The sequence below is a fragment of the Podarcis muralis genome, chromosome 15 (genome assembly GCF_964188315.1).
Source record: "Podarcis muralis chromosome 15, rPodMur119.hap1.1, whole genome shotgun sequence".
Taxonomy (NCBI): domain Eukaryota; kingdom Metazoa; phylum Chordata; class Lepidosauria; order Squamata; family Lacertidae; genus Podarcis; species Podarcis muralis.
The window spans coordinates 24,975,700-25,001,551 of record NC_135669.1 but is presented as its reverse complement, the minus strand read 5'-3'; the positions used below and the strand labels follow the sequence as shown (position 1 = coordinate 25,001,551).

Sequence of the window (25,852 nt, the reverse complement as noted above, 5' to 3'; positions counted from 1 at the left end):
AACTTGTTCAGCAGGTTCCTGTGTAGAATTACCGTATTACCTAGCATTTGGGTGAAATCTCTATGAGACAGATGTTAGAGGAGTCTCACTAGGTTACTGAAACCAACTTAGCACAGCAACTCTCCCAGAAGGACAACTGACCTTTCTTTGTGACAGTGTTCCCTTGGGGAGGAGGCTAACTTCACTGGACTGCAGCAATGATGGATTGCTTGTAAGTATGAAGTCAGCACCACAGACACAGCTTTGGGCAGACAGCCTGAGAGCAGCTTGGCTGCAAAGATAGGGTTACATGATGAAACACAGGGTTATATATACTGTCACTGTTTAAAACCTCAGCTCCACATGTCTTCTGTGGGTAGGACAGAGGTATATAAATGCTTTAAATAAACAAATGGACATTAAAAAAAAGATGTCAGAAAGCATACCACAGTTGAATTAGCATTTGTGTGTTCAAGGGGTTGTCTGCATGGAACAATCTGCAGTCCATACAGATGCGAGTCAGATTTTTTTAAAAAAGGTTTGTAGCCCATAGACTTGAAAGTGTGCAGGCAGCAACTAGCAGCAGTCCTTTTTACAACCAGATCTGGAATTTCCCTTCTGTTGGAGTATTGACCTTGCTGGCTGAAAGGAGCATACACATCCTCAATGCCAAAACCTCTCTCTGGAGCAGCCAGACCATTTAATTATCTGTTCTAGGACCTTTCCTAGTATTGCTGTCAAACTGACCAGTCGGTAGTTACCTGGGTCTTAATTATTCCCATTCTTGAAGATGGGGACATTTGCTCACCTCCAGTCTGTGGGAACCTCACCTGTTCTCCCAAGAATTCTCAAAAATTATAGACAGAGGCTCTGAGATTACACCCGCACGCTCCTTTAGTTCCGTTTGGTGCAGCTCATCAGGTCCTGGAGATTAGAATTCATTTAAAATAGCTAGGTGTTCCCATTGGAAGTGAGAGCTGGACCATAAAGAAGGCCGATTGCTGAAGAATTGATGCCTTTGAATTATGGTGCTGGAGGAGACTCTTGAGAGTCCCATGGACTGCAAGAAGATCAAACCTATCCATTCTTAAGAAAATCAGCCCTGAGTGCTCACTGGAAGGGCAGATCCTGAAGCTGAGGCTCCAATACTTTGGCCACCTCATGAGAAGAGAAGACTCCCTGGAAAAGACCCTGATGTTGGGAAAGATTGAGGGCACAAGGAGAAGGGGACGACAGAGGACGAGATGGTTGGACAGTGTTCTCAAAGCTACTAATATGAGCGACCAAACTGCGGGAGGCAGTGGAAGACGAGTGCCTGGCATGCTCTGGTTCATGGGGTCATGAAGTCGGACATGACTAAACAACAACAAGGTGTTCCCATACACCTCTTTTCCTACCTTGGGCTGCAGCTCCCTCCTTGCATCATTTATTTTGTTATCACCAGGTTGAGCACTGTTTTCCTTTTGGGTGAAGACAGAGACTAATTAGGTGTTAAGCAGTTCCGCCTTCTCTCTATCGCCCAATAGCATTTCTCTATCTTCTCCATGCAGAGGGCCTACCACTTGCTTGTTCTTCCTCTTGCTTTGAACATAGCTAAACAAATCTTTATTATTAGCTTTGGCCTGCCAGGCCCCCGCCCTGCAACTGTTAGCTACTTGTGTATATTCTTCCTTTGTGATTTCCCCTTTCTTCCATTTCTGATACATAAACTAGCCTCTTAAGCAATTATGGAATCTAACTGCTAGCACAACAGAAGGCTGAGGCAAAGCTGTCGCAGCAGGTGGAATGGAAGGCAGAGAAGCTCCTCCCACACCAAGAGGGTCCAACTCATTAGCCTAATCCTACATATAAAGCAAGGCAGGGGCACAATGCACAGCTGGTAGCCTCCACTACTGAAGGAGCATTTCCGATGCCGGATGGGTGGTTAGTTATAATTTCTCTGTATTGATAGTGCTTTTCCCTAATTCACACAAGATCCAAAATAATTCCAGAATAAACTATGCAAAAGTTGCACAAAACTACACAGGTTAAATAATCCAGTTCCCCCTCTAAGCAGACAATTCCAAACAATTTCATACAGGCCAGCTTTTACCAATAGGTCCTTTATGCCAGGTTTCTTGAGCAGCTGACTGGCCCCTATGAGTTAGAGCCAATGCTGAACTAGACTAACCATTCATCTAACCTTAAAAGACCCTTTTATTCTTAGAAAGTCATGCAGTCAACCCATCTGGGAATTTAAACATAGTCCTGCCCTTTTACATTTGACCCTCATAACAGTCATGTTTTCAGACCCCTCTTTTATAAGAACTATTTCTAAGTAAAATGCTCATAACTTTGAGAGCCTCTTGATCGAGATCGTCTTTGGATTTTACACTACCTATGCAGGAAAAAAATGTATTAGAGAAGGAGGCAAGCGAAAGGCTCAAACAAGTTACACACACACAGACACACACACACACACACACACACACACACACACACACACACACACACAATCTGCAGATAGGTTTTCAATCAAATCAAATACTTGAACATGTAAGCTTAGCTCTTATTTATTGTGCATACAATCATAACCAAGCCTAAGTTAAGAACCTGGCTGGAAGCCAAGAAATAATCTATTAAGATAAGAACAGGAAGGTTGTATATACACAAAGTTATTCACATGCTGCGATTATTTGAATAAAGCTCTCTTACCAAGTTTCTTCTCCAGGAATGGCTTTGGCGCAAGTCTTCAAAGCCCTGTAGGTCAAATTTGGAAATGAGGCACCTAGTTTTGCTCAGATCCCAGAAGGCTGTGGCCCTTGGTCCTTTCTCCTTGCACCCTTTGCTGGCTAGGGCTCCTTGTTCTAAACAGAGGACAACACAGATTCTCCTGACTTCTTGACATTTGGACTTTCAAGAGAGCAGAAGGAGCTCAGCGGAGGAGGAGTGCTCATGTATAGAAACTTCCTGTGGCTCTTTGGCTTTTCGTGGGGTGCATGGAGGGGAAGGATTCCGTAACAAGGGATGTCCAACTGCAGCTTGGCACTGTTCACATGCATTCTTTCCATGGAAATAATTGCAAAGGCCTTCCCTGCAGTAGATGATCTGATCTGGACAAAGCATTTGTCCATGGAAGCCAAGTCTCTTTCCCATTTGACTAAACACTGGTATTACTCAAAGGGTGCATGTCCAGAAAGTAAAATGAGATAAAAGCTGTGAAGGTAAATGTTTGAAGAAAGATTTTTTGTGAGACTAAGTAGATGTTGGTTCTTTGGCAGGAGCAACTCAGATGTGCAGCCCCACCGACCTGGATTCAACTGCCTCAATGACTTTTTAAAATTATTCCAGTACATGTATATAGAAGCTCAAATATATACAGTGTGTGCCCCAACCAGTGCAGTGATGAATTACTAATATTAACAGTATCAAAATAGACATTTATCATACAGCAATTACAAAAGCAAGCCGTGATCTTCAAATAGTCTCTTCAAGCCATTGCAGAGAGGACGTAAAACATGATCATGCTTCTTTAAAAGCTGGGGCTATAGAAGGCAAGGGCCATCATTTGCTTGACAGCCTGGGAGTCTTGCGGCTGGACCTCCTCAGCCCTACACTTGAGGGGTTGCTTCTCCTCATTGGAGAGTTTATCTTCCAGGGCTGAGGCTGCGGCAACCTACAAGTTGAGATGGAAAATAGTTTTGAAAAATAGGTTAAGTAAACTAGTGTTTAGAGCAGGGATGGGGAATCTGTGGCCCCTGCATGTCATCAGACTCCTGCTCCCATTAACGCCAGCCTACATGGACAGAGGATGATGGGAGCTGTAGTTTAATTAACATCTCAAAGTACACAGGCTATCCATTCCTGGCTTAGTCATTCTGCACTATAACAGGGAACACAAGTTTAGTGTGCAGCCAAAATCTGCACAAAACGGGGGTCTCGCCGAACAATGGGGAATCTGCTTTTGTCCAACGAGGAAAGCAAGAATTGCATCCATTGTTGGTCCTACCCAGAGCAGACCAATTGAAATGAATGGGCATGACGAGTTCTATTCTAGAAAATCACTTGAATGCTGCTCATGTAAACAAAATCCCTACTCGCTGAAAACTAGAATGAGAGAGAGAAGGCTAGCCTAGAATACTTCCTCCTAACTTACTATTTGACGGGTGGAGAGGGTTTTGCTCTGAAATATGGCATGTAGTAGTTACTTATTTCCAAGACTTTTGTGTACAGAGTTATTTTTAAAAAGAGAGTTATGGGAAGCACTCTTGACATCTGCCTCCCAACTGCAGTTTACAGTGATATTTTCCACCAGCAAGCTTTGAAACAAAGGTCATTTGGGTGGCTTTCCGATCAACAGCACATTGACATCTTCTCTATTCAATAACCCTTTGCTGGCTGCACCACAAGACACATTGTTTCACCACCATTTTGCAAAAAGGGCAGTTACTGCTGGCTTCAACAGTTATTTTTTCTGCCAGGGAGAAACAGCACTGGTGCCTGGGAATGAATTCTGTCTGTGATCTCCACTGCACGGAGCACAAGTGTTGGTTGGAGTGCAGAACTAGAACTGGGGGAGACCAGGTTCGAATCCCCGCTCAAATGCAAAGTTCAATGGGTGACCTTGGGGCTGTTGCACTCACTCTATCAGACTAATACATAAAACGGCAGGAGGGTGTGTGTGAACTATGTGTGTCACCCTGGGCTCTTTGGAAGAGTGGGACAAAAACATGCAGAACTACTGTTTGGCACAAGCTGATTTTGGGATTGCAGAGCTGCCCCAGCCAAGGCATCTATTATACTCACGGCGAATCTGGTAAAGGCAAGCAGATAATCTGACTTGGTGGCTCCTGGGCTCCTTGATCTCCTGCAAGTGGAATGGCAGAAATATTAATATGCCTTGGGTTTGGTTTTTTTCTTTCTGTCTGTCTGTCTTTCGTTTCTTTCCATCTAACCACAATAATGCACAGCAGCAACTTACCTGCATCTGAAGCTGGCGTTTGGGTCTGGTGGATATAACTGACTCCTGACCCAAAGGTCACGTTGTTAATAGTCTCTGGGGAAAAAACACCACAAAGTTTAGCACAAGCTCACCTGGACACTTAAGAACTGAAAGGAGTGTTGCGAGACAGGTGGAGTGCCCAATACTAAACCCCTCCCTAGCAGCCAGACCTCCTCAGATTGCTATAACAAAGATGGGGGAATCAACCAGGTATGCAAACACCTAATTGCTCAGGGTAAGGGAAGGAAACAGTTTGAAATATGGAAAATTCACCTCTTCTCCTTTAACTTCCATTTTTCAGGCTCCTGATATGCCATTCATGGCTTCATGGAGATTTGTGTGGATAAGCAGGCTAATAAAATGTTTGGGTAAGTCAGTAGGTAGGTTTTGGGGAGGAACCATATTCACATGCTTTGCCTGCACAATATCCCGGATTCAAGCCCTGGTTGTTAGCCGCAAGAGACTCTGGAGAGATGCTGCCCATCTGAGTAGACCGTTCGGATTAGATGAATCAGTGGAATGACAGCACACCAAACTGCGTGCAGAAGCAGCTCTTTAATTTCCAGAGAACCCAGAAGCAGGTTCAGAATAGTGGCACACAACAGGAGAGAGAGGATGGAAGTCTTGTAGCTGCTCATACACGTAACACCAATCTATGGCTTGGCATTATGTCCTAAGGGACTAAGTATCCTGGCTCACAAATAAACCTATGGTTTGTTTAGCCTAACTATGGCTTGCTGTTCTGCCAAAAGTAAAAACACTTGTTTAACCATGGCTTGCTTGCATACTCCACCCAAGGTACTCATCAGCCCAAAGAGGCACAAGAGCAGCTTGGAAACAAGCCAAACTGTGGCTTGTTTGTTCAATTAATGATTTGTTGAAGAAACAGTGGGTTGGCATGCACAGTGAGTTTTTGTTCAGGTTCCATATTTTTCTCTGTGTCTGTTGATTGTTTTTTGGACCATATAGTTTCCTTCTCATTTTAGGACCGAGGGACCCAGAGCCAGTGGGGCGATGACAGCTCAATCCTGGCCATCTCAGGCAGTAGTAATGTGACACACAGCTTGTGTCACTGCTAGGAAGCAAAGCTGGAATTTTAAGCCTTGGCCCCCAATGGGATTAACAGTCCCCTCCCTCCCACTCTCCCCAGCATATGTTGCTTAAATGGAGCATCAGTGCCAGCCCCCAGGCAGAAAGGAAGGCACGGTTTTCACGGCTGTGGCATCCCAAGACTTTGCGCAAAGCTGACGTTGGGAAGTTAAGGACATCTGGTGTTAATGTTGAGTCTATCAACTCCGCCAAGTTGGGGAGAGGATGGCACAGAGGGTCAGATGTCTGCAGTCAGCTTGCTGTGAATATCACAGCACGGCTTTGAAAAAGAGACACTCTCCTGGTCACCTAAGGTCTCAGGGCACGGTCTTTCCCTGGCCTGTTGTAGATCACTTTTAGACTGAAGATAGCAGCAGCTATCACAGAGCGTTGGAGCCCTTCCAGAATAAAGGCACAGGCTCCTGTAGGCTTCATGAGGATTTGGTTTCACAGAGTGCTGCCTTTATCCCCCCCCCTTTTTTTTTTGTACACATGCAAACGCGAATGCCCACCAGTTTAGGACAACTTGTAGCATCACACACACACTTTATGACCCACTGCTTAAGGTACAGTCAAGGAAAGTGTTCATTCCACAATCCTGTGTATGTGAATAAAAAATTTGGGTCTCTGGGCACAGCATCCAGCATCCTGTGGTTCATCTTATTCTTTCAAAAGGTAAATTTCAAACCTTAAGTAAATGTGAAATCTTGCAAATCAGAATGGCGCCCATTAGCATTGCAAGTGGTCAGGGACATGACTTAGTGCCCTGCATGGCTTCTTCTGCCATGATTAGGAAGATCAGGGTACAAAATACAGGTAATGCAAAAATAAATGTAAACTTGCAGCTTCCTTTCCTTCCAGCCAAAACCTGCAGACTGACTGTCACTAGGGACAGGCAACCCACCAAATTGCCTGAACTACCCTTTGCTGTCTCATCTGCCCAGTATGATTTGGGAAGAAGGGGATTCAGGAAGAGCTGTTGTCAACATGTGAACACACATTTGTCAGCTAATGTCCTTTAGGAAGATGGAATACAATTTTGAAGTGGAGCCTGAAGCCAAAACACTGTGCTGGGGAAGGTACCAATGAGTGTGGGTCTAGTGCTGGGTTGATCTACCAAGAAATGGTCATGAGGATTAGTGCTGAGATACTTGACCAGAAAAACATATATGCACATCAGGATTTCAGACCACTGAGAAAGAAAGACCATATACTAGGAATGGAGAAATCTGTCCCTTCAGATGCTGCTGGACTACAATTCCCATCATGCCACCACTGGCCGAGCCTGATGGGAGTTGGAGTCCACAGATGAAAAGAATGGTGTTCATTCACCATGAGCTGTTACTGGTGGACGCATCGTAGGAAGGGATTCATGACTCTCTTAAAGTAGCTATTTGACTGCCTGGTTGGACTCTTTGTTGTCATGAACTGTGTGCACTGAATTTGTAATATGCTGCCATTTTCTACCGTTGCACTTGTCAGGTTTGGTTTCTTTTCTTTGCAAGGTTGCAGTGGAGTGCAATTTTCCTTTTGTGTTTTCTTTATGCTTGACCAGAAATGGCAGGGCTAGGGGACTAGGAGACCCCCGAAGCCAGCCCTGCCACATTCCCCTCAAAATAGGGCTGCTTCCACGCACCCCTCCATAACAGACCACCTCTTCAGAAACTTACGCTCAGGGGTACTGATTGCTCGACCTTCCAGGGGAACGTTGGTTCCAGATGATGGTCGGTTTAGACTGGCCAAGGACACTAAAAGAAAAAGGAGAAGAGTGTTAGAGACAGTGACTGTCCCCAGCATGACACCTCTAGTTAGTCTGAAACAGGAACTGTGTGTACATTTAAGGTGGTTCTGAGACAGAATCTCTACCGGCTAAAGAAAGGCTCACCTTTACTGTTCTGCCTGCTCCCTGGAGATGTGGGTCTCCCGCCCAGGCTCCTGCTGCGCTGACTGAAAGCAGCCTCTGCGACCTTCTTAGCAGAGTTGAGGATGGCAATGGTATTCAAGGACCTGTTCCTAGGAAGGAGGAAAAGGGTAGAGATGTTGCTGGCGTTCCGGTCGCTGCAGAGTAAGCAAGCTTTAGAAGACCATCTGCCGAGCATCACAAGGCGACAGCTAATTGGACCTCTGGAAAAAGATCAATTTGAACCTGCAGTTCAGTGCATTGATACACTTGTTTATAACCTGATGGTATGTAGACAAACCTAAGGCTAGCAGCAACCATCTCGCACAAAGTGTGACAGTTTAGTGCACGATAAAAGCCTAAGTGTATAAGGCAAGCTGTACACAAATGCTGCCTGCGAAGATGCACAGAAGATACTCAGATTAAGGATTTGCTGAATCCCAGAAAAGCAGCAGAAGCACAGACAGCCCGACTTGAGTCCACAGAGTCCTGTACCTGGCCTTCAGGATGCCTGGTCTGGGCGAAGTAAACCCAACAGGTGCTGGAGAAGGAGGAGGTCTCAAAGGCGAGGCCGAGTCACTTGCAGCAGTTGCAGAAGCAGCTGCATTTTGATAACCAGGAAGTGCTTCTTTTTCCAAAGAGGGAGACTATGATTTAAAAAGGAGAAAACGGAGCAGTGCTTAAATTCCACTATGGCATCAATCAGGGGCAAGGAGGGCTTCACGCTACTGTCAATAGGCTCACGCCAACTCTGCGACGCCAACCCCTCACCATTCCTGTGTTACAAACAGAAAACTCAAGTTGGGCGTAAACTGTCTTAAAGTCACTTGTGGCAGAGTTGGGAGCTTTTGCCCTGCCAGCTTGGGGTGACGATAGGAGGGGACAGGACTAGGCTGGAAAACAGGAGCAGCCAGTGAGGGGTTTCAACGCAGTCTAGCACAGGGGTGAGGAACTGTGTATCTCCCATCCCTCTGGGGTGCAAAACTCGGCAGATGAGTGAGGCCAGCCAACTGTCAATCTCCTGACATCAGGACGTCAGCTGCTCCTTGGCATGCGACCGCAAAATCTTGAAAGAGCAGCAGCTGGGTACGCCAGCAGGCAACAGTGGAAGAGGGTTGGGGACTAGCCTGTTGGGAAAAACAGGACTCACATGGCTGTGGCTAGCAAACACAATCCTCACAAGCCCCTGCTTGGGAGGGTGGGAGTTTGTACCTGCGCAACTGCCAGGACGTGAAGGGATCCTGCCTCTCTGGCCAGCTCCTGGTCTTGCTCAGACTCCATTTTCAGCTGCTCCTCATATTTCCTCATGTCGTACTCCAGCTCGGCGGCCAGCTGCTTGTCCATGGCAAATAACTCTTTGATTTCATTTCGATAATCTTGCATCACCTCCTAGAAGATGCAACAGAGAAGTCAGTGGTGGTTAAACTGGATGCCTTAGATATTTGCCATGGGCTGTTTTTAAAATCTATACCTGGTTGTTCTACTGTTTTACAAAATATTTTTGCTGTTTTTAAGGGTGTGCTTGTAAATCCCTTGGGATGCAGACGTGGAAGGGTATTATTTCATCAGCTATGCTTTCTGCTGATGTTCAAGTGAAGATCTTAAAGCTCCAAGTGGTGAAATGACCCTCTGATTTAAAGAATGTCTGGCCAAGATACTCAGGCAATAATACTGCAGCAGGGAAGATCAATAATGGCAGTTGGCTAGTGTGGAGAACAAGCAACTGAAGCAAAGTCCTGGTGTGTTTGCGTGCACACACATGTAAAGACTGACATTGCTCCATAAGGAAGGGCATTATCTCCAAGTGTATCTTGTGCTCCTCACTCAACCTTCAATGTCCAACAATTGTTCTTTGGCCACTGTTACCTATGACACAGGTCATTCTCCCCTCCAGTCTATCAAGACACCAGAACTGGCTGGTGCAAATGCTTAATTGTGCCACTGCCAGGCCCAAAGAGCCTCCAGATCCTATCAAGAGATGCTACTTGTGGCATTTTGACTGCTGATCATTTAGCCCAGCAACATTAAACATGCCCCCAGAGGCTCCTCGGTGTGCGACCAGGCAGAGAAGTAACTGGCTCTCTTCCTCTGCAGGCATCCTTATCAGTCGCACAACCTCCTACCAGTCCATCATGATCTCCCACCCCTCTCTACTGCTCAGACCCCAGGACAGCAGGCAGCATGTGCCTTGTCACAATACATGGCAACCAGGACTGGGCAACAATACCCACTGGGCGCAGGGAATGCCCAGGGCAGGGGGTTGTCCCTGAATCATGGGTTTAACTAAATGACCCTGGCCTGAAATATTACCCGGAGATAGTTCATGAGTTCTCTCAGAGCGGGAAGCCTGTTCTCCTCCAATGAGGTCTTCAGCGACGTGATGATCGGAATGACATTCTCAATAAAATTCCTCTTCTGAACCTGTGGGGGGTTGGATTGAGTAGAGATGGATTCAGGGGAATGGGGCTGCTTTATTCAAAACAACAGAGAGATTTAGCATGTTGCTAAGGGAGAGCACAGTGGTGTTACTCCCAAGGACTTTCCCAGACTCTCTTTGGAGCTGCTATACTCACTTGCGAGATCATTTTCTTTTGGGCCACCCGCACGACGGCGTTGGCAATGGCCAGCTGGTCCTCATCCAGCTCAATGTCATCCTCTGGCCTGGATTTCATGGCCGAGAGCTTGATCTCCTTGCAGCTCAGGACCTCAAAGGTGTCGGAGAGCAGAGCGCTGGCCTCCAGGTCGAGAGGCAGGGCTCTGTCCACAAAGCAGGCTGGAAACAGAAAGGATGGAGAAAGTGGGACAAGCGGTTACTTCCAAAAACCAGAAAAGTCCAACATGTTAAGCTGGGAGCAAAGTGGTCTTAGCTCTGCACAAGGCTCTTTGCAGTTAGGGACAGCTCACCTAGTCAAGCGGCTTCACAGGGAAATGCAAAATGAGGTTGGGGCTTGCTTTTAAACTCTTGTGCAAGGGACTCAAAGCACACACGCACACACAAGCATATTGGCACCCACTGCAAGGAGAGAGGGGCCTTGTTATTATGAATGTGTCTCAACCAATTAGATGGAGATGAGAGGCTCTTGTGAGCAAGCCAGTGGCATAACCCGCTAAAGGAGCCTATCCAGCACATCCAGAAGAGTGAGTAGCCGCAGAAGCAGTCTAGATTTTCTACCTCATGGTGAAGGCCTCCTTTAAAAGCTCCTCCCAAGGATAAAATGAAGAGGGCAGTGACTTTCAAATAGCAACTCCCAGATATTTAAGCCAAAAGAGAATTTCCCAGAGCACCACTCTAAGCCTGGGAACAGACACTGAGCACAGCCCCAAATCCACTACACAATGCCGGTTCAATCGCGGGCTCCTGCAACCGAACCTTGGAATTAAGAAAAGAGGAGTGTAAAATGTGCACAAGAGGATAACAAACCAATACCTCCCATGCAAGAAATGGGAAACCCTGCAACAATTCACAGCTAATACTAGCAGTCTGGGAATATCCATGGCATTTTGGGTACATCATCACAACAACCCTTTCAACCATGCTGCAAGAAAGGCTTGTGATCTTTGGAACTGGGCAACTTCTGAGCCACTCTGCAGGAGTGTCACCCAATAGGCACTGAACTTCATGCACAGAAGGAGTTTTGGAAGCCCCCCCCCCCCAAAAAAAAAATCACACTGTGAATTAACATTTCACACAGTGCCTTCTGCGTAGGAAGATACAGCCGTACCCAGAATGTTCAGGCTGATTTTGGTGGTGATGTTGAACCTCTGCTCATCGGTAAAGTGCTCCAGCAGGAACTTGTAAATCTCCATCCTTTTCTCTTTGTTAGCTTCGCCCTTCAGGGAAAAGAGTTTCTTCTCTCTGTAGTAGGTGAATGAAATTCATTGATAGCTAAGAAACACAAGTGCGTGTAAGCCACCCATCTATTCAACTTTCAAAACACAGACATTAGATCTGGCATATCACTGAAGAGGGAGGGTAGGAAACAGGATTCGGCCTGTCGCCCCGAGGTCAATCATCTATCATTAAAATGGGAAACGGGCTTGATGACAAAAAAAAGTGAATCCTGCATTCACAGTACGTTCTCCTTTCCCTCCCTTCCTGAGGTCTCATCTCTCCAGCATCATCTATGCAAGTCAGGGATGGGTGAAACTAACTGCCCAACGGATGTGGATGGCCTGGAGCTCCAATCATCCCTGACCATTAGCCATGCTGGCTGGGCCTGATGGGAGCTGGGTGCCCAACATCACCTGGAGGGCCAGTGCCACATCCCTAACTCTGGAGTCTCCTCTCCCTCTCGCAGGATTCCACAGAGCTCCCCCCACCTCACATTCCATTATGTCAGGGCAACAGGCAGGGGGCTAGCAAAATGTCAGTCCTTAGGAGAGGCAGAGCCCATGTTTGATCAGGAAGGGCTTGGGCATTATGAGAATCAGAGGTAAAGCAATGTCTCCCTGCAAACAAGCAAGGGCTAGGTTCATCCAAGCTTTGACCTCGCTGCGTTGTTGGCGGCCCTGACGTACAGAGCTTGACTTTGCCCCACAGAAGCAAGCAGCAGCCCGCCTGGGAGAGGGCAGGCCCAAGGATACATTAGGACAGAACTGCAACAGGGGTCACTTTGGCACCTCAGGATCCTGCTCATTGAAGATCAACCCCACAGCCAAAGTGCATCACCTCAGTTTAGGGTCTGTTTCTCAGTCAGACTACAGTGCGGCAAAACTTTAGAAACTGGCATTTACTTATGTATAAAAAGATGGACTAGCTATTCAATCTGAGCCAGTTTCACCGGAACATTCTATGGGGATGTTTGTCAGTAGTATAGCATTGCAAAATGCCACTATGTGGGGTGACGAGAGGGGATTGTATCACTCCAGTCCTTAAAACACTACACTGGCTGCCAGTAATACTGGGCCCAAACACTTCCCAGCCTCAGTGTCTCATCAAATAGCAGCAGGTGTCCTGCTCATTGCCCCATCAGTAGGAGCGGCTTGCAAGGCCTTGGTGCTGCTGCTCTATTTATGGAATTCTCTCCCAGATGAAATCTGGCAGTCCTGCATGCTAGCAGCGCTCAGGCACAAGTTGGAATCGAATCTGCCCAGCTGCTGTCCTGCGCTCAAACTCTGGGTGAACATGGCTGTTGAACTGCGGTTCTAAGGACTGAATTACTTTGTTGTTAGTATCCCCATGTCCTGTTGGAGAAAGGGTGGGATATAAAAGTGATGACAAGTGACGCTTCGACCGCAGGAGGATCCTGCTCACCACTACATGCAACCCCCTCCCTCCTGCCCCCATTCATGTTAATGAAAATAGCCACCACTCCACGGACCGCTCACTCTGGGGGAACCGGTTGTACTTCTCATGCCTCTCATAGCTGTTGAAGTGGAAGATGCACTCGATGAAGTGCTGGGAGAACATCAGCGGGTTCCTCTTCAGCAGGAGGTGCGCCAAGCAGAATTTAGCTAAGCTGCAGGGAGGAGAAAGGGAAAGCATGTCAGAAGGCCACCTCAGTGGCTTTGGTTTGCAGGCAGCGACTCGCTTTTAAAAACTACCTGGGAGCCGTATTCTGAGCTAAGCATGGGAAGGAGGGGCCAGTTACATTGGCTCTGCCCTTCAGCTCATTGCCACGTGACCAGAGAAAGGCAAAGGGCTCCTTAGCCCCTTTTCTTCCCAGGGTGGAGAGAACAGACGCTTTGGGCAATGTGAGGTACTCTTCCCTTCTGAACCTCAGTTGCTGGGTTGCCACTTTGTGTGTTTTTGATTCACGGGCAAGAGAGTATTAAAGAGAGAAGAGGGGGAAGAAAGACTATGCCAGAGCCAGAATGAGCCCCTGGGCCACCACTTGCCGACTCAAGGTTGATCAGCAACAGGGATGAAACAGGAAAAAAGTATTAATTGTTCTATCAGCAATTCAACCAAATGGGATGCCTAGGGAAGAGCCCAAACTATGATTGGAAATACAGTTTACACAGCCCTGATTAACAGGCATTTAACCCTTTTTCTTGCATTTAACAGGCATTTAACACAATTGCAAGATATGGACCAAAAGTACCTAAATCACATAAGGCAACGCCAGATTTGTGTGGAGGTCGTATTCCAGGTTATTGTGCGCTTGCATGAAGTCGTGTGTGGTTGAAACACCCCGTCCTGCCTCCCCTTTTTAGTGATGTATTTTATGACGTTTCTGGGTCACTTTCGGGTTTGTGCTACGTGCACTAAGCATGAATGTGCACATATCTGTCGCGCCTAAAACAGAGGTTGCCTGTCCTGTACTTTTTTCCCTGTAGACTGGTGACATTTTGCAACGGACCAGCTGAGCAGCACAGAAGCCAAGAGAAAAGGGCCTCTCTGAAAATGCAGCCTGGGGTGGGTGGGGGTAGGGGAATTGTGTGGTTCTTCTGATGGTGAGATTTTATTCCCATCCGCCCCAGCCAACATGGCCAATGATGAGTGTGTTGAAGGGAACTGCAGTCCCAAAGCTCTACATGGCCACGGGTTCCCCTCCTTTGCTGAAGCCCACCTCAAATCAGAGTGGTGCTTAAACGTCACAATGTTTAAGAAACACGGGGTCTATTGTTACACCGCTCCCTTATCCAAGACTCCTTTGAAAAGCTTTCCAGGGCCCATCCTGCAATTTTGCTTCTAATTATAATTCAACATAATTAAAGAGAGAAATAACTCAGTTGAACAGTAAACACCGACAGTAATTACAGTGTTTGTGATAATTAACCAGCAGTCACTCGTGCTAGCAAGATCTTATTAAGGAGATCTGGTATTCCCGGCCTGAGACACAGCTTGGAATCCACAATGACTAGGGAGCGTTTTTTAATAAAATTACTCGCTCCCTACGTGTGGGCATTTATTGAGAATACCCCATTAATAGCCGGGCAGCTTTTAAATGAAACGTTGATGCACTCCACAGGAAAAGGCAGCTCACTGCTACGCTCTCAATGCTGTAACAGGCTGCTGTGGAGGAGCGGATGGGGGGGAGACGGGGAAAGCTCCGCATTGAAGAATGACTGAAGTACAGATAAGTAAAATTAAACTCACACAGAGTCAAAATGAATGCATAATTAAGCTCGCGGAATATATTGCCACAAGGCGGGGGCGATGGTGATTAACATGGGTGGCTTTTAAAAAGCATCAAGATCATTTTTTAGAGGGCCTGTCTGTCAACAGCTATTAGCCACTGCCACTAAATGCAACCCTCAGAACCAGAATACCAGGAAAGGGCTCCCAGGAGAGCATCTATTTCACCCACAGAAGGCCCCAGGTTCAATCTCCACTGGCATTTCGAGGCAAAACCGGGAGAGACTCCTGGCCTGAAACTGCAGAGAGCTGCTGCCAGACAATATAGACCAGGGCTTCTCAAACTTGAGTCTCCTGCTGTTTTTGGACTACAATTCCCATTAACCTTGACCGCTGGTCCTGCTGGCTAGGAATGATGAGAGTTGTAGTCCAAAAATGGCTAGAGCTCAGGTTTGGGAAACCCTGATATAGACAATACTGAGCTTGATGAACTAATGGTCTGACTTGATATATGGCAACTTTCTGTGTTCCTTTTCAAGTCGAGGATGCTGGGGACAAACGATAAGAGAAAGTGCTTGTCTTAATCATGAAGCACCTGGCTATCTGCTGTGTGTGTGTGTGTGTGTGTGTGTGTGTGTTGTTATTTTTTAAATAGAATGCTCAAGCTCATGGGCAAGGAGTCTTATAGATACACCAGTAAAAACAGTAAGGGGGGGTAAGATATTGAGGTAGACTTTAAACCAATTTCTTCAAATAAATCCTGCAGATTTAACCCCCAAATAAGCAGGCTATCTAAATGCAGAAAATCTGTAAGGGTCTAAATGATGACAGGGATTTCAGACTCAAAAGATGATGCAATATGGATCAGCAGCAGCTCATACCGATATGCCCAAATTGCATCTTATGCTACAATTAATGCCTGGCATAAGGCACACAGTGAGCTTAGGAAATGTCACATTCTGATTTGCGATCATACAGAGAGGTCTAGAACATTTACCTTATCTGGTTGAAGGCATTTTTAATGGCCAAGCTCAAATGCTTCCATTAAAAAAATTTAAAAAATTAAGAATAAAAAAAGGTATTATTATTTTTGAATCTGTGGAAATATAGGATACAAGCTAGTTTGGACAGTACCTTTTGAAAAAACAGGTACTTTTACCATGTAGTAAGTTTTAGAAATTAGACTACACAAAGAGTTCCGTGACTTCCGAAGCTTGCTATTCTGTCAATGATGGACCTGATGAGACGACATAACCTGAAAACATTTGGGATCCTGATTGTCTTTTTGGAAAGCACAAGAAGACAGCCACCATGTGGTGCGAGCCATTGTGATGGAAGTGGATAGTGTTGGTCTCAGGAAAGATAGGTTCTTATTTGGTCACACTGTACACCTAATTGTGCGGCAGGCCTTTTTTAGTCCAGGTGGTCTTGGGCAAAATCTGTACCTGTCAGCCTAACTCCAGGGTCGAGATGGGTTAACCCAGGGAATAGGGAACCTGTGACCATCTAGATCAGGCATGGCCAAACTTGGCCCTCCAGCTGTTTTGGGACTACAATTTCCATCATCCCCAAACACTGGTCCTGTTAGCTAGGGATGATGGGAGTTGTAGTCCCAAAACAGCTGGAGGGCCAAGTTTAGCCATGCCTGCTCTAGATGCTTTTGGTACTCCCAGCCATCCTAGCTATCATCGTCAGTGGTCAATGATGCTGGGAGTTGGAGTCTTACAGATCCCCCATCCCTAAGTTAATTTCACCCAGAGCTTCCAGGTGAAAGAGATACAACATTTAATTGTCCAGATCAAGTAGATTAAATGTTTTTAATAAGGTGAAAAAAAAGTCTCTTAACAGATCAGACAGCAGATCTTTTAAATGATTTAAATTCATTTAACGACAAATACTGATTTAAAAAAAGAGTGGAAAACACCTCAGAAGAGGCACCGTCTCTGTGTCTTCGAAGATGATGCGTGTGTTTGTGTGTGTGGCCTAAAAACAAAGAAAGGATTCTTCTGGCTCCTGGACTAGTGTTTTGTCTGCAGTGCAAGGTAATTAATCGATTACAATTAATTGACTCAGATTTCTTTAATCAGGTGACCAATTAGTAGTGTCTGTTTTTACCCTCGAAACAGAAAGTGGACACACACAGAGACATAAACGGATGCAGAAAGCACATTAAAGATGATACAAGACCGCCACCAGCTGGAGAGACAGGAAAAATGTGACACCAACTGCAGGTGCTGCATGAAAGCCAAAGGGCAACAAGGTTGTCCCTGTTAGACCCGTATTTTAGGACAACTTCTTAAAAGCCTGGGAATGAGTTTCAGAATTAATCTTAAGAAAGCATACATGTGGGAAATGTCAAATTGCCACTGACAATCCCAAAAGATTTTCCTATCCCAAAGCCACAGTAAAGATTTTAAAACATTAAGCAGACTTATAAACACTTTTTTATGAAAATAAGAGACACACACACCCTCACCCGCCTACTCACAGCTCCCCATTTCCCAGCTGATGTGAATGGGCCTGGTCCATCCCTGCTCATCGAACTGACTGGAGAGGGGGCAATTTGCATTGCATCGGGATGAAGTTTAAATCTCTCCACCCACCCAATGGCTGTGCCTACTCAACATATTTTTCTTTTGCAAATGCAGCCAAAAATTAGGTTAAGGCCTTTTGTTCTTGCTCCTTCTGGTGGAGAGAAGGGAAAGAACACCTGAATGGGTGTTATCCACACCTGCTTTGTAAGGATTAACAAAGACATCATGAAAAGATAAAACGATGGGAAGGGTAAAATAGTTTCTCCCCAAGTCTGTGCTTGCTGAGCGGAACTGTAGACGCCAGAGCTTTTATTTAAAAAATGTTTTCTACTTTTCAGAGTTGTTCTTATAAATAACCAAGTGGGAACAAATTCCAAGATTTCCCCCATCATTCAGACACAAGCAAAATGTGGAAGCAGAACCAGGTTTCATCCCTTTTATGACTCCGGGGCGGGGGAAGAAATGATGGTGTTACCTTGCGATCTCCTGATATGGGTCCACCAAAACACTGACAAATCTGAAGAAGAGGGATCCTTTCCATTTCACAAATTCTTCCTATGCAACAACAAAAGTTAGGAGGGGGAGAGGATGACCGTGCTTCAGAGGCTACTAGGCTTTCCACAGAATCCACAGCATGCATACAAGTCTGCTAACATCCACCGCAAATCCTTGATGTGCAAGTTTAATGAACTCTATGACCCATAATTACGTAAAATGAGCAATGGTTGTATATCTTCACCTATTCTCTCGTTCTTAGTCTGATGCCCAAATTATTCTAGTTTTGGTTGCCAAGGGATGAGGTGCATAGAGGAGCAAAGCCCTGCTCCCATCTACTGGAAATCACATCCCTGCCCAGATACCCTCCCCATTTTATCTTCCCAGGGACCATGTGAGATTAAGATGAGAGAGGAGAAAGTGACTGTCTGAAGGTCATCTTTTGAGCTTCTGAGGTGGTGGTGGTGGTGGGGAACTGAACTGACATCTGTTCAACCCATCTGCTACACTAAACTGGCTCTCCTTCACCATCTTAAGGGCTGCAAACTTGGGGCTTCCTGTTGTGACATGCCACCCTTGACATCAGAGCCAAAGTGCAGCACAACAGAAAAGACCCCAAGGCCAACCTGTGCTTGACTCACCTGCAAGAGGTTGGTAAGGAGAATGAGCGTCTGCTTCCGGATCAAAGGTTCTGGGTCCTTCAAGCATATGGCGACATCGGGGATGTACCTGTCTACCTTGTTGGTGTAGCGGATACAGAGGTCACAAATCACGATGACAACATTATTGCGGACAGCCACGTCCTTGGACAGCTCTAGTTCTCGAACCAAGGCAGGAATGCATTTGTTTGCCAGGTCCTCATGCTGGAGGCAAAGCTTACCTATCAAAGAGCAAGAAACAGGGAGGAAGGAGGAGGATTAGGCTTGAGCCACTGGACCGATCTCTTCCGCCTGTGCGGCAGGCCCAAGCAAAGTGACGCGGAAGCAATCGGAAAGAGAAATAATCCTCTGTAAGAACAAACAGGGGAAGGGTGGCTCAAGGGCCGCAGGGAGACCCTTGTGTGCAACCTGCAGTCCCACTAGACCAACACACTGCCATCGTTAAAGACAGTCAACTGGATCAAGACTTAACCATTTCTAGTGTAAACTCAGAAATCAATGGGATTTAGATTAGCCATGATTCATTTAAAACCCATTTGATTTTAGTGGTTCTACCCAGAGTATGACTAAGTCTCAATGCCTACCATTTCCAACATCCAAACTCAGCTGCTTAGTTTCTCTGGGTAGAAGGAGTCTGTCTATAGCAGGGGATATTTTAAACCTCAGTCCTGTGGCAGGGGTGGGGGGCAAATGCAGCTCCCTAAGCCTCTCCCCAGACTGCATCTCTCCCCAGCTTTGCTTTGCACTCTCCTTGAGTGTGTTTGCCTAGCTGAAATGTGTTTTTGAACTCTGATCATGCCCCTTGCTTGTCTGCATGGAGGATTGGCTGGGGCACACACCTACTGCACATAGGAGAAAAACCTATCAACTTTCCCCTCTGGCCCCATCCACACTGGCATGGAGCTCTCAGAAGGTTATGCAGCTCTCGAGCTGAAAAAGGCTCACTGGCCCTGATATATCACCAAGGTTTTACTGGAGAAGGATGAGGAGAACAAGAAGAGGTGGCACATGGTAAGGCAAGGGAGAGCTCTTACCTAGAGTAATGAATGCGTGAGCTCTGACAACAGACGGAAACACAGAGCCTCTGAACTGGGACAATGGTTGAGATGGTGGAAGGTCCTCGCTACTCCCAGAGCTGGACGCTAGGGAAAGAACCACGCCAAAGTTAGAATGGGGCATCCAAAACTGGGCAGCTACCCTCTAAAAGGGCACATCAAAAGAAGAGGAAGGCCTTACCTTCGCCCAGTGTGTCAGAACTAGCCAGGATGGACTGTACCAGTAAAAAAATGTGTTTTTCCACTTTGGCGGGACACAGCTGTGCAGCCTCACCCAAGATAAAGAGATGTCTAACCTACCAAAAGGAGAACAATGAGAGTTAACATACTGTACAGAACAACTCTAGTGAACTGTGAAGTTTCTAGCTCCGTCACATCCCTTGTTTAAGCTGTAGGTTGGTGCTGCTGAACAAAGGAAGATGTTAGAAACACAACATTTAAGAACCAACAGATACCACCCGCCCTTTGAGGATGAAGAAGAGGGTGAGGGAGGCAGAAACACCAGGGCCTGCTCTACTTGGTCGGCTCCTTTCTCCCCGCTCCCAATTTTGCATGTTAGAACATTTGCCTTAGTACTTTAAAACTGTAAACCACATTGGGTGCTTGGGAAGAAAGATTGCATATAAATGCAGCTAATAAATAATAATATTCTGGTCTCACTTACCAAGGCATCTTCTTGCAGCTGCTCTGCTCTGTGCTCTTGGAGGACTATACTCGAGATGAAATGATCACACGTGGCTACAAGACCCCCAAATAAGTTGTTCAGCATATCCTGTTCAAACATGGAGAGACCTTGATTTAATTCTTTACTAAGGAACCACTGTTGCTTCTCCCCTTCTCCCCCTCCCAACATGTAAGTTTCTCAGACCACCACGCTGAGAAAATCCCCTGATCACTCTTAAAAGTCAGCAGTTTTTCCTTTGATGAGAAGCCTCTTCCAGAAGAGAACAATGCGGGTTTATTTTGGAAACACAGCTGCAGGCACTGGCTAAATTGTCTTAACAGACCCTTCTACTTTCCACAGTGGCCAAAGAACCATTAAGCGGTTTTTGAATTTTCTGGCATCAATGAGATCTTTCCACATCAACTCCTCTGCCAAGAACACCCCCCCCCCCCGCTTCCAGCAGTTATTGGGGAACGTCTGAATGATTCAAAGGGCTCTGAGAAGTATTTTAGGGTATACTATTTTTTTTTTTTGTAATGCTGAGCAGACCTCATCACTGCTCCTTGGCAAGCAAGAGAACACCAAGCATTACATCTGCAGTGACAGGAAACTGCTTTATATCAGGCCTCACCCAGCAATAATAAACATGAGATAGCAACAAGGTCTTTGCCCACCCACACAGCTCCTCTCTTCATGGCATAGGAGCCAACTCCTAGGGGCCGTGGGGGCTTCGGCCCTCACAATAAAATATTTGAGCCCTCCCTCCATTGATGGTCATTACCATTCAAATGGTGTGTGTGTGTGTGTGTGTGTGCGTGCACGCGTGCGTGCACTGCATCATGTGATCAATTATGTGTGGTGGGGCTTACCTGGGCCCCCACAACATTTAATTTAAGTTAGTACCCCTGCATAAGCAATCAAATGTGGAAGCCTTTCATTATGCTCTGGTTATCTCCTGCTTGGATGACTGCAATGCAGTCTATGCGCACTCTATGTGGGGCTACCTTTGAAGGTGACTCGGAAACTACAACTAACCCAGAATACGGCAGCTAGACTGGTGACTGGGTGCCACTGGAAGCATATAACACTGGTCCTAAAGGATCTCCATTGGTTCCCAGTACATTTCCGAGATGTTGATGCGGTCCTGTATGCGGGAAGAGAAGTCTCCACCCCCATCTTACAGCCGGATACTGAGGTCCAGCTCTGAGGGCCTTCTGGCAGTTCCTTCATTGTGAAAAGTGAAAAGTGAAGTTACAGGGAACCAAGCAGGGGGCCGTCCTGATAGTGACACCCACCCTGTGTAACGCCCTCGCATCAGATGCCAAGAAGGTAAGAAACGAGGTAGGTAAGAAGGTAAGAGACTTTTAGAAGACCTCTGAAGGCAGCCATGTATTGGGAAGTTTGTAATGCTTGATGTTTTTATATTTTGCTGGAAGCCACCCAGAGTAACTGGGGCAACCCAGTCATATGGAAGGCATATAAGAAATAAAATAAAATAATATATATATTGGACACAATCTTCCCTTTCTTCCAAACCAGGAAAAGATGGCTAGCAGTCTCAAAATTGGACTATTAAAATCAACTTCTACGCTCCCATCGACCCAGCCCAATCTTGAGTGGCAGCATCTCTGCAGGGTCTTGGGCAGGTGGCCCCCACAGCACCTGCTAGCAAATCTTTTTAACTTGGCAGTGCCAGGAATTGAAGTAAAGCTGGCCTGCTCCGACTTGTCCTGGCAGCTGCTAATATCAAAAAGGGCAACTTATGGTGTCGAGAAAGCAGTCCTTCAGGGAAGCTGATTGGCTACAACTGATTGCACTGCTGAGAAATCCCAAACAAGCTTCAGAGGAACCCCTCCGCTCAATAGGACTCACCACTGCTTCTTTCGTGTGTTACTAAGCATGGGGAAGCAAGCATAGCTCAAGGACAGTTTCAAGAAGGATAACCGGTGGGACGTTCAGTGCTTAGAAGGCAGATTTCGGAGCCTCACCTGGGTCTCCTTTGGGGCATCTGAGGAGGCACTGCAGAGCTTCTGCAGAGTCTCTATGGCTGGGCTAATCGCCTCCAGAGGACACTGGGAGTCCTGCAGCCAACATTTGATATCATCTGTGGGGGGGGGGGGGGGAGAAGAACATCAAGCAGCTTAATATGAGCTGGTGAGAGAGGCAGACAGACCAGACGGTTAGTTCAGGTGACAGGTAGAGAGCTCTAGGACAACACGAAAACACTCAGAAGATGGGTAAAGTTGGCTTTTCAAATGGACACTCACCCATCAGTCTGCTTTGGATGCTGCTGGGCAGGTGCTTTGCAGTGTTCCCAATCACACATAGGATGTGCACCACGGTCTGCCAGCAAGCACCAGGCTCCCTGAAAGAACCAGAATGTTCAAGTTGCAAACAGCCCTGATGGAGTAAGACAAAAATCCTTCTCCTCTGAATGACACACAGGGCTGCCTCCCCCCTGGGCCAAGTCACACTTGCCTGCTGATACTGTCCCAGGCTTTAATTATCTTGGTGTAATCTAGCTTGGGTGAAGATCCGGAGACCTTTGCCAGCAGCATCCAAGCAGGGGCAGCACGCTCGGTTTCGGTATGGGAGATGACGCTGCTAACAAACACGGAGGAGAATTTCCCCTGCTTCGACCATATGTGGAAAGCTCTGGTCAAGTAGCGGCTGAAAGGACAGAAACAAAGGGTGCTTAGTGGTAGCAAAAAAATGGCCATCTTCCGATGAACTGCCTTAAACTAGGCTGTCGCGTGTCATCCTCACAGCCACCTTGTGAGGTAGACTAGGTTGAGAAATGCTGGCTAGCTTTACAGATAGCAAGAATTGGAACCCATGTTCCTCCAAATTCCATCTGCTATACCACAATAGTCTGGAGGCAGTCCTAAGCCATAGTTCACTCACTGCAAGAAGTGAGGTTACAGGGAGCAGGCAGAGGGTCTTTTCAGTAGTGGCGCCCGCCCTGTGGAATGCCCTCCCATCAGATGTCAAGGAAATAAACAACTATCTGACTGAAGACATCTGAAGGCAGCCCTGTATTGGGATTTTTTAAATGACTGATGTTTTACAATTTTTTATACATGCTGTATAATACCCAGATGGGTGGGGTATAAATATAACAACAACAACATTATGCACAAGCCTCATGCGTTCTCTGCTCTCCTTCTCCAACACAGCCACCCAACTTGCTTGGAACATTTCACTAACCACAGCTTGGTGTTATGCCTGGATGGCAACAGTGGTTAAGCCAACCTCAAACTTTGGTTTACAAAGGTGGCCTGTTTAAACCAGGTAACACAAAACTGTGGTTAACTGAAAATAGAAGCAAAGTTTCTATGCTCCTCATCGCTGTACCGGAGGAAGGGGGCGAGACATCATGTGAGCACCCAAGGCACATTCCCATAATAACAAGTCATCATTTATCATTATGTCTGAACACAGTCATTCTGCTCGCCTGGTACTACCATGGCAGCAATAACTTGCATATGTTTTAGATTCCTGGAAACCTTTACCAAAGCAGATGGAAAATTAAGAATATTCAAAAACATTAAATTCAGAACAGCAAACCTGCAGACAGCTTTTTATCCCACCCCACCTCAAATATGAAACATATTTGTGACTAAGAGCAGGTTGGACCTGCATCATTTCTGGCCACCAAATATCTTACTTCTCTGTGCGAAATGCTCCCCCGTTGTGGCCCAAATGAATTTTTAAAATTAGTAATTGACTTACGTTTTCCCCAGTTCTAAAGAGGGAAAGGGGAAGAGAGGTATAGAGATGCTTTTGAAAACGCAGCAAGCAATATAGAAATGCCAATTATACCACGCAAGGCCCAAAATTGGGACTCGTGACAGTATCACAAATTCCACGGCGGCACGACCCATGAGCGAGTGTTCTATTTCAGTAACTGTTACACGCTATTGACTAATAAAACATACGCTGCTTTTAATCAGCACGCGTATTCTTGCCATTCTAAAAGCATCTCCTCATCCCTTTTGAGGTCTCTTACAAAAGATGGAATCAAAGCTTAGTCAGACAAGCAGCATATTGCACTCCAGAATGAAGACAAATGCCTCTTTCTTAATGAATGATAGTTGACTTTCTCATTTGCATGTTTCCGATTAGCATTCCACAATCTTTGCACTCAAAAGGGCTACATCAAGCAATAGGCAACTAGCCTACTGTATAGGCTACAATAGGTAGGGCTACAATACAATAGGCTACAATACAGTAGGGAACCCAGAGGTTCCCTATACAAACACCACCACAAACCCAGATCCCAAGAGCCTCCCACTTATCAGGGTTCCACACATTTTGACTGGCCTTGGCAGCCAACTAGAAATGACCCTTTCTCAGATGGAAGCAGCTTGTTCATCTCTTCTGCTTCTCAGTGTGAGTTCAGGAAGCTTGGAGTTTCGGACGATAGGAAAATGATTCCTGCAACCACACAGGCTCCAGATCTTTGGTTCCCCCCTCCAGAGGTAGAGATGGCCACCAACCTAGATGACCTTCAAAGAAGACTAGACAAATTGATACATGATAATACTTTTGATGGCTACTAATCATGATGGCTATATATGTTCACTGTCAGAGAAACTATGCTTCTGAATACCAGTTTATGGAAAGCGCAGGAGGGGAAAATGCTCTTGTGATCGGGTTGTGGTTGTGGGTTTCCTACAGGAATCTAGCTGGCAGCTGTGAGAACAGGATGCTGGACTAGACTGATCACTGGCCTGATCTAGCAGGCTCTTCTCATGTTCTTAAGGGGACACATATCCGTTATCTTCCAATACCTGTACGTCTGCCATGCTTGTTCTCTGTTGCTCTGCAGGACAGGACTGGAGCTAACAGGTGGAACTTGCAAGGAAGCAACTCTTGGCTTAACATTAGAAGAAAATTCCTAACAATAAGACTAGCCGTGAGCAGCCGTGGCTCAGTTGCAGAGCATCTGATCAAAGGCAAAGCGGTTATATTCATATAGTGCCAAAAGTTAAAAATGCATGACAACATATGCGTTAAGATTATAGGTGATGCTCCACACAGGGATAGCTCTGCATGTGCTCAGGTGCTACGGACTATACCTCAGTTCTTGACTCTCTTTTGTGAAGTGCATAAGGAGGTCCCAGGCCAACACTTGGACTCTGTCCTCACGGGAGAACTTATTGCAGTGCTTGATAGGCTGCAGCAAGAGCCGGTCCAGGAACTCCAAGGCTTTCCCCTTCACCGAGTCCTCGCAGTCCATGATGACAGGAACGACACCCGTCAGCCAGGCCTTCTGTATCAGAACATTGTCTGGCTGAGACTGAAAGGAGACCGATAGAGATCAACTGATCACATTAAGACAGACATTTCAGATAATGAGGCGTCAGAAGCAGGCAAATGATCACAACGCTCTTCAGCTGATCACAGGTTGCCTGAAATGGTACAAGGAGGAGCAGCCTTGAATTTTTACCTAAACATGGGCTGTCCTGGCAT

At 46.2% G+C, this 25,852-nt stretch overlaps 1 protein-coding gene across 1 annotated transcript in view; it reads right to left on the bottom strand.

Annotated features, from left to right (window-relative positions):
- Window positions 1-2,515: 2,515 nt before the first annotated feature.
- Window positions 2,516-25,852, bottom strand: part of NCAPD3 (non-SMC condensin II complex subunit D3) — a 42,430-nt gene continuing 19,093 nt past the window's right edge. The window contains exons 16-35 of the mRNA XM_077919625.1: window positions 25,459-25,679; window positions 22,852-23,047; window positions 22,645-22,738; window positions 22,366-22,481; window positions 20,378-20,485; window positions 19,895-20,009; window positions 19,693-19,800; window positions 18,641-18,879; window positions 17,980-18,059; window positions 13,271-13,408; window positions 11,672-11,805; window positions 10,523-10,722; window positions 10,260-10,370; window positions 9,162-9,338; window positions 8,445-8,596; window positions 7,935-8,062; window positions 7,720-7,797; window positions 4,940-5,014; window positions 4,765-4,825; window positions 2,516-3,634 (exon numbers count right to left, since the gene is read on the bottom strand). Of these exons, the coding sequence (XP_077775751.1) occupies window positions 3,523-3,634; window positions 4,765-4,825; window positions 4,940-5,014; window positions 7,720-7,797; window positions 7,935-8,062; window positions 8,445-8,596; window positions 9,162-9,338; window positions 10,260-10,370; window positions 10,523-10,722; window positions 11,672-11,805; window positions 13,271-13,408; window positions 17,980-18,059; window positions 18,641-18,879; window positions 19,693-19,800; window positions 19,895-20,009; window positions 20,378-20,485; window positions 22,366-22,481; window positions 22,645-22,738; window positions 22,852-23,047; window positions 25,459-25,679 (2,643 nt within the window). The 3' untranslated portion in view covers window positions 2,516-3,522. The remainder of the gene's footprint in view (window positions 3,635-4,764; window positions 4,826-4,939; window positions 5,015-7,719; window positions 7,798-7,934; window positions 8,063-8,444; window positions 8,597-9,161; window positions 9,339-10,259; window positions 10,371-10,522; window positions 10,723-11,671; window positions 11,806-13,270; window positions 13,409-17,979; window positions 18,060-18,640; window positions 18,880-19,692; window positions 19,801-19,894; window positions 20,010-20,377; window positions 20,486-22,365; window positions 22,482-22,644; window positions 22,739-22,851; window positions 23,048-25,458; window positions 25,680-25,852) is intronic.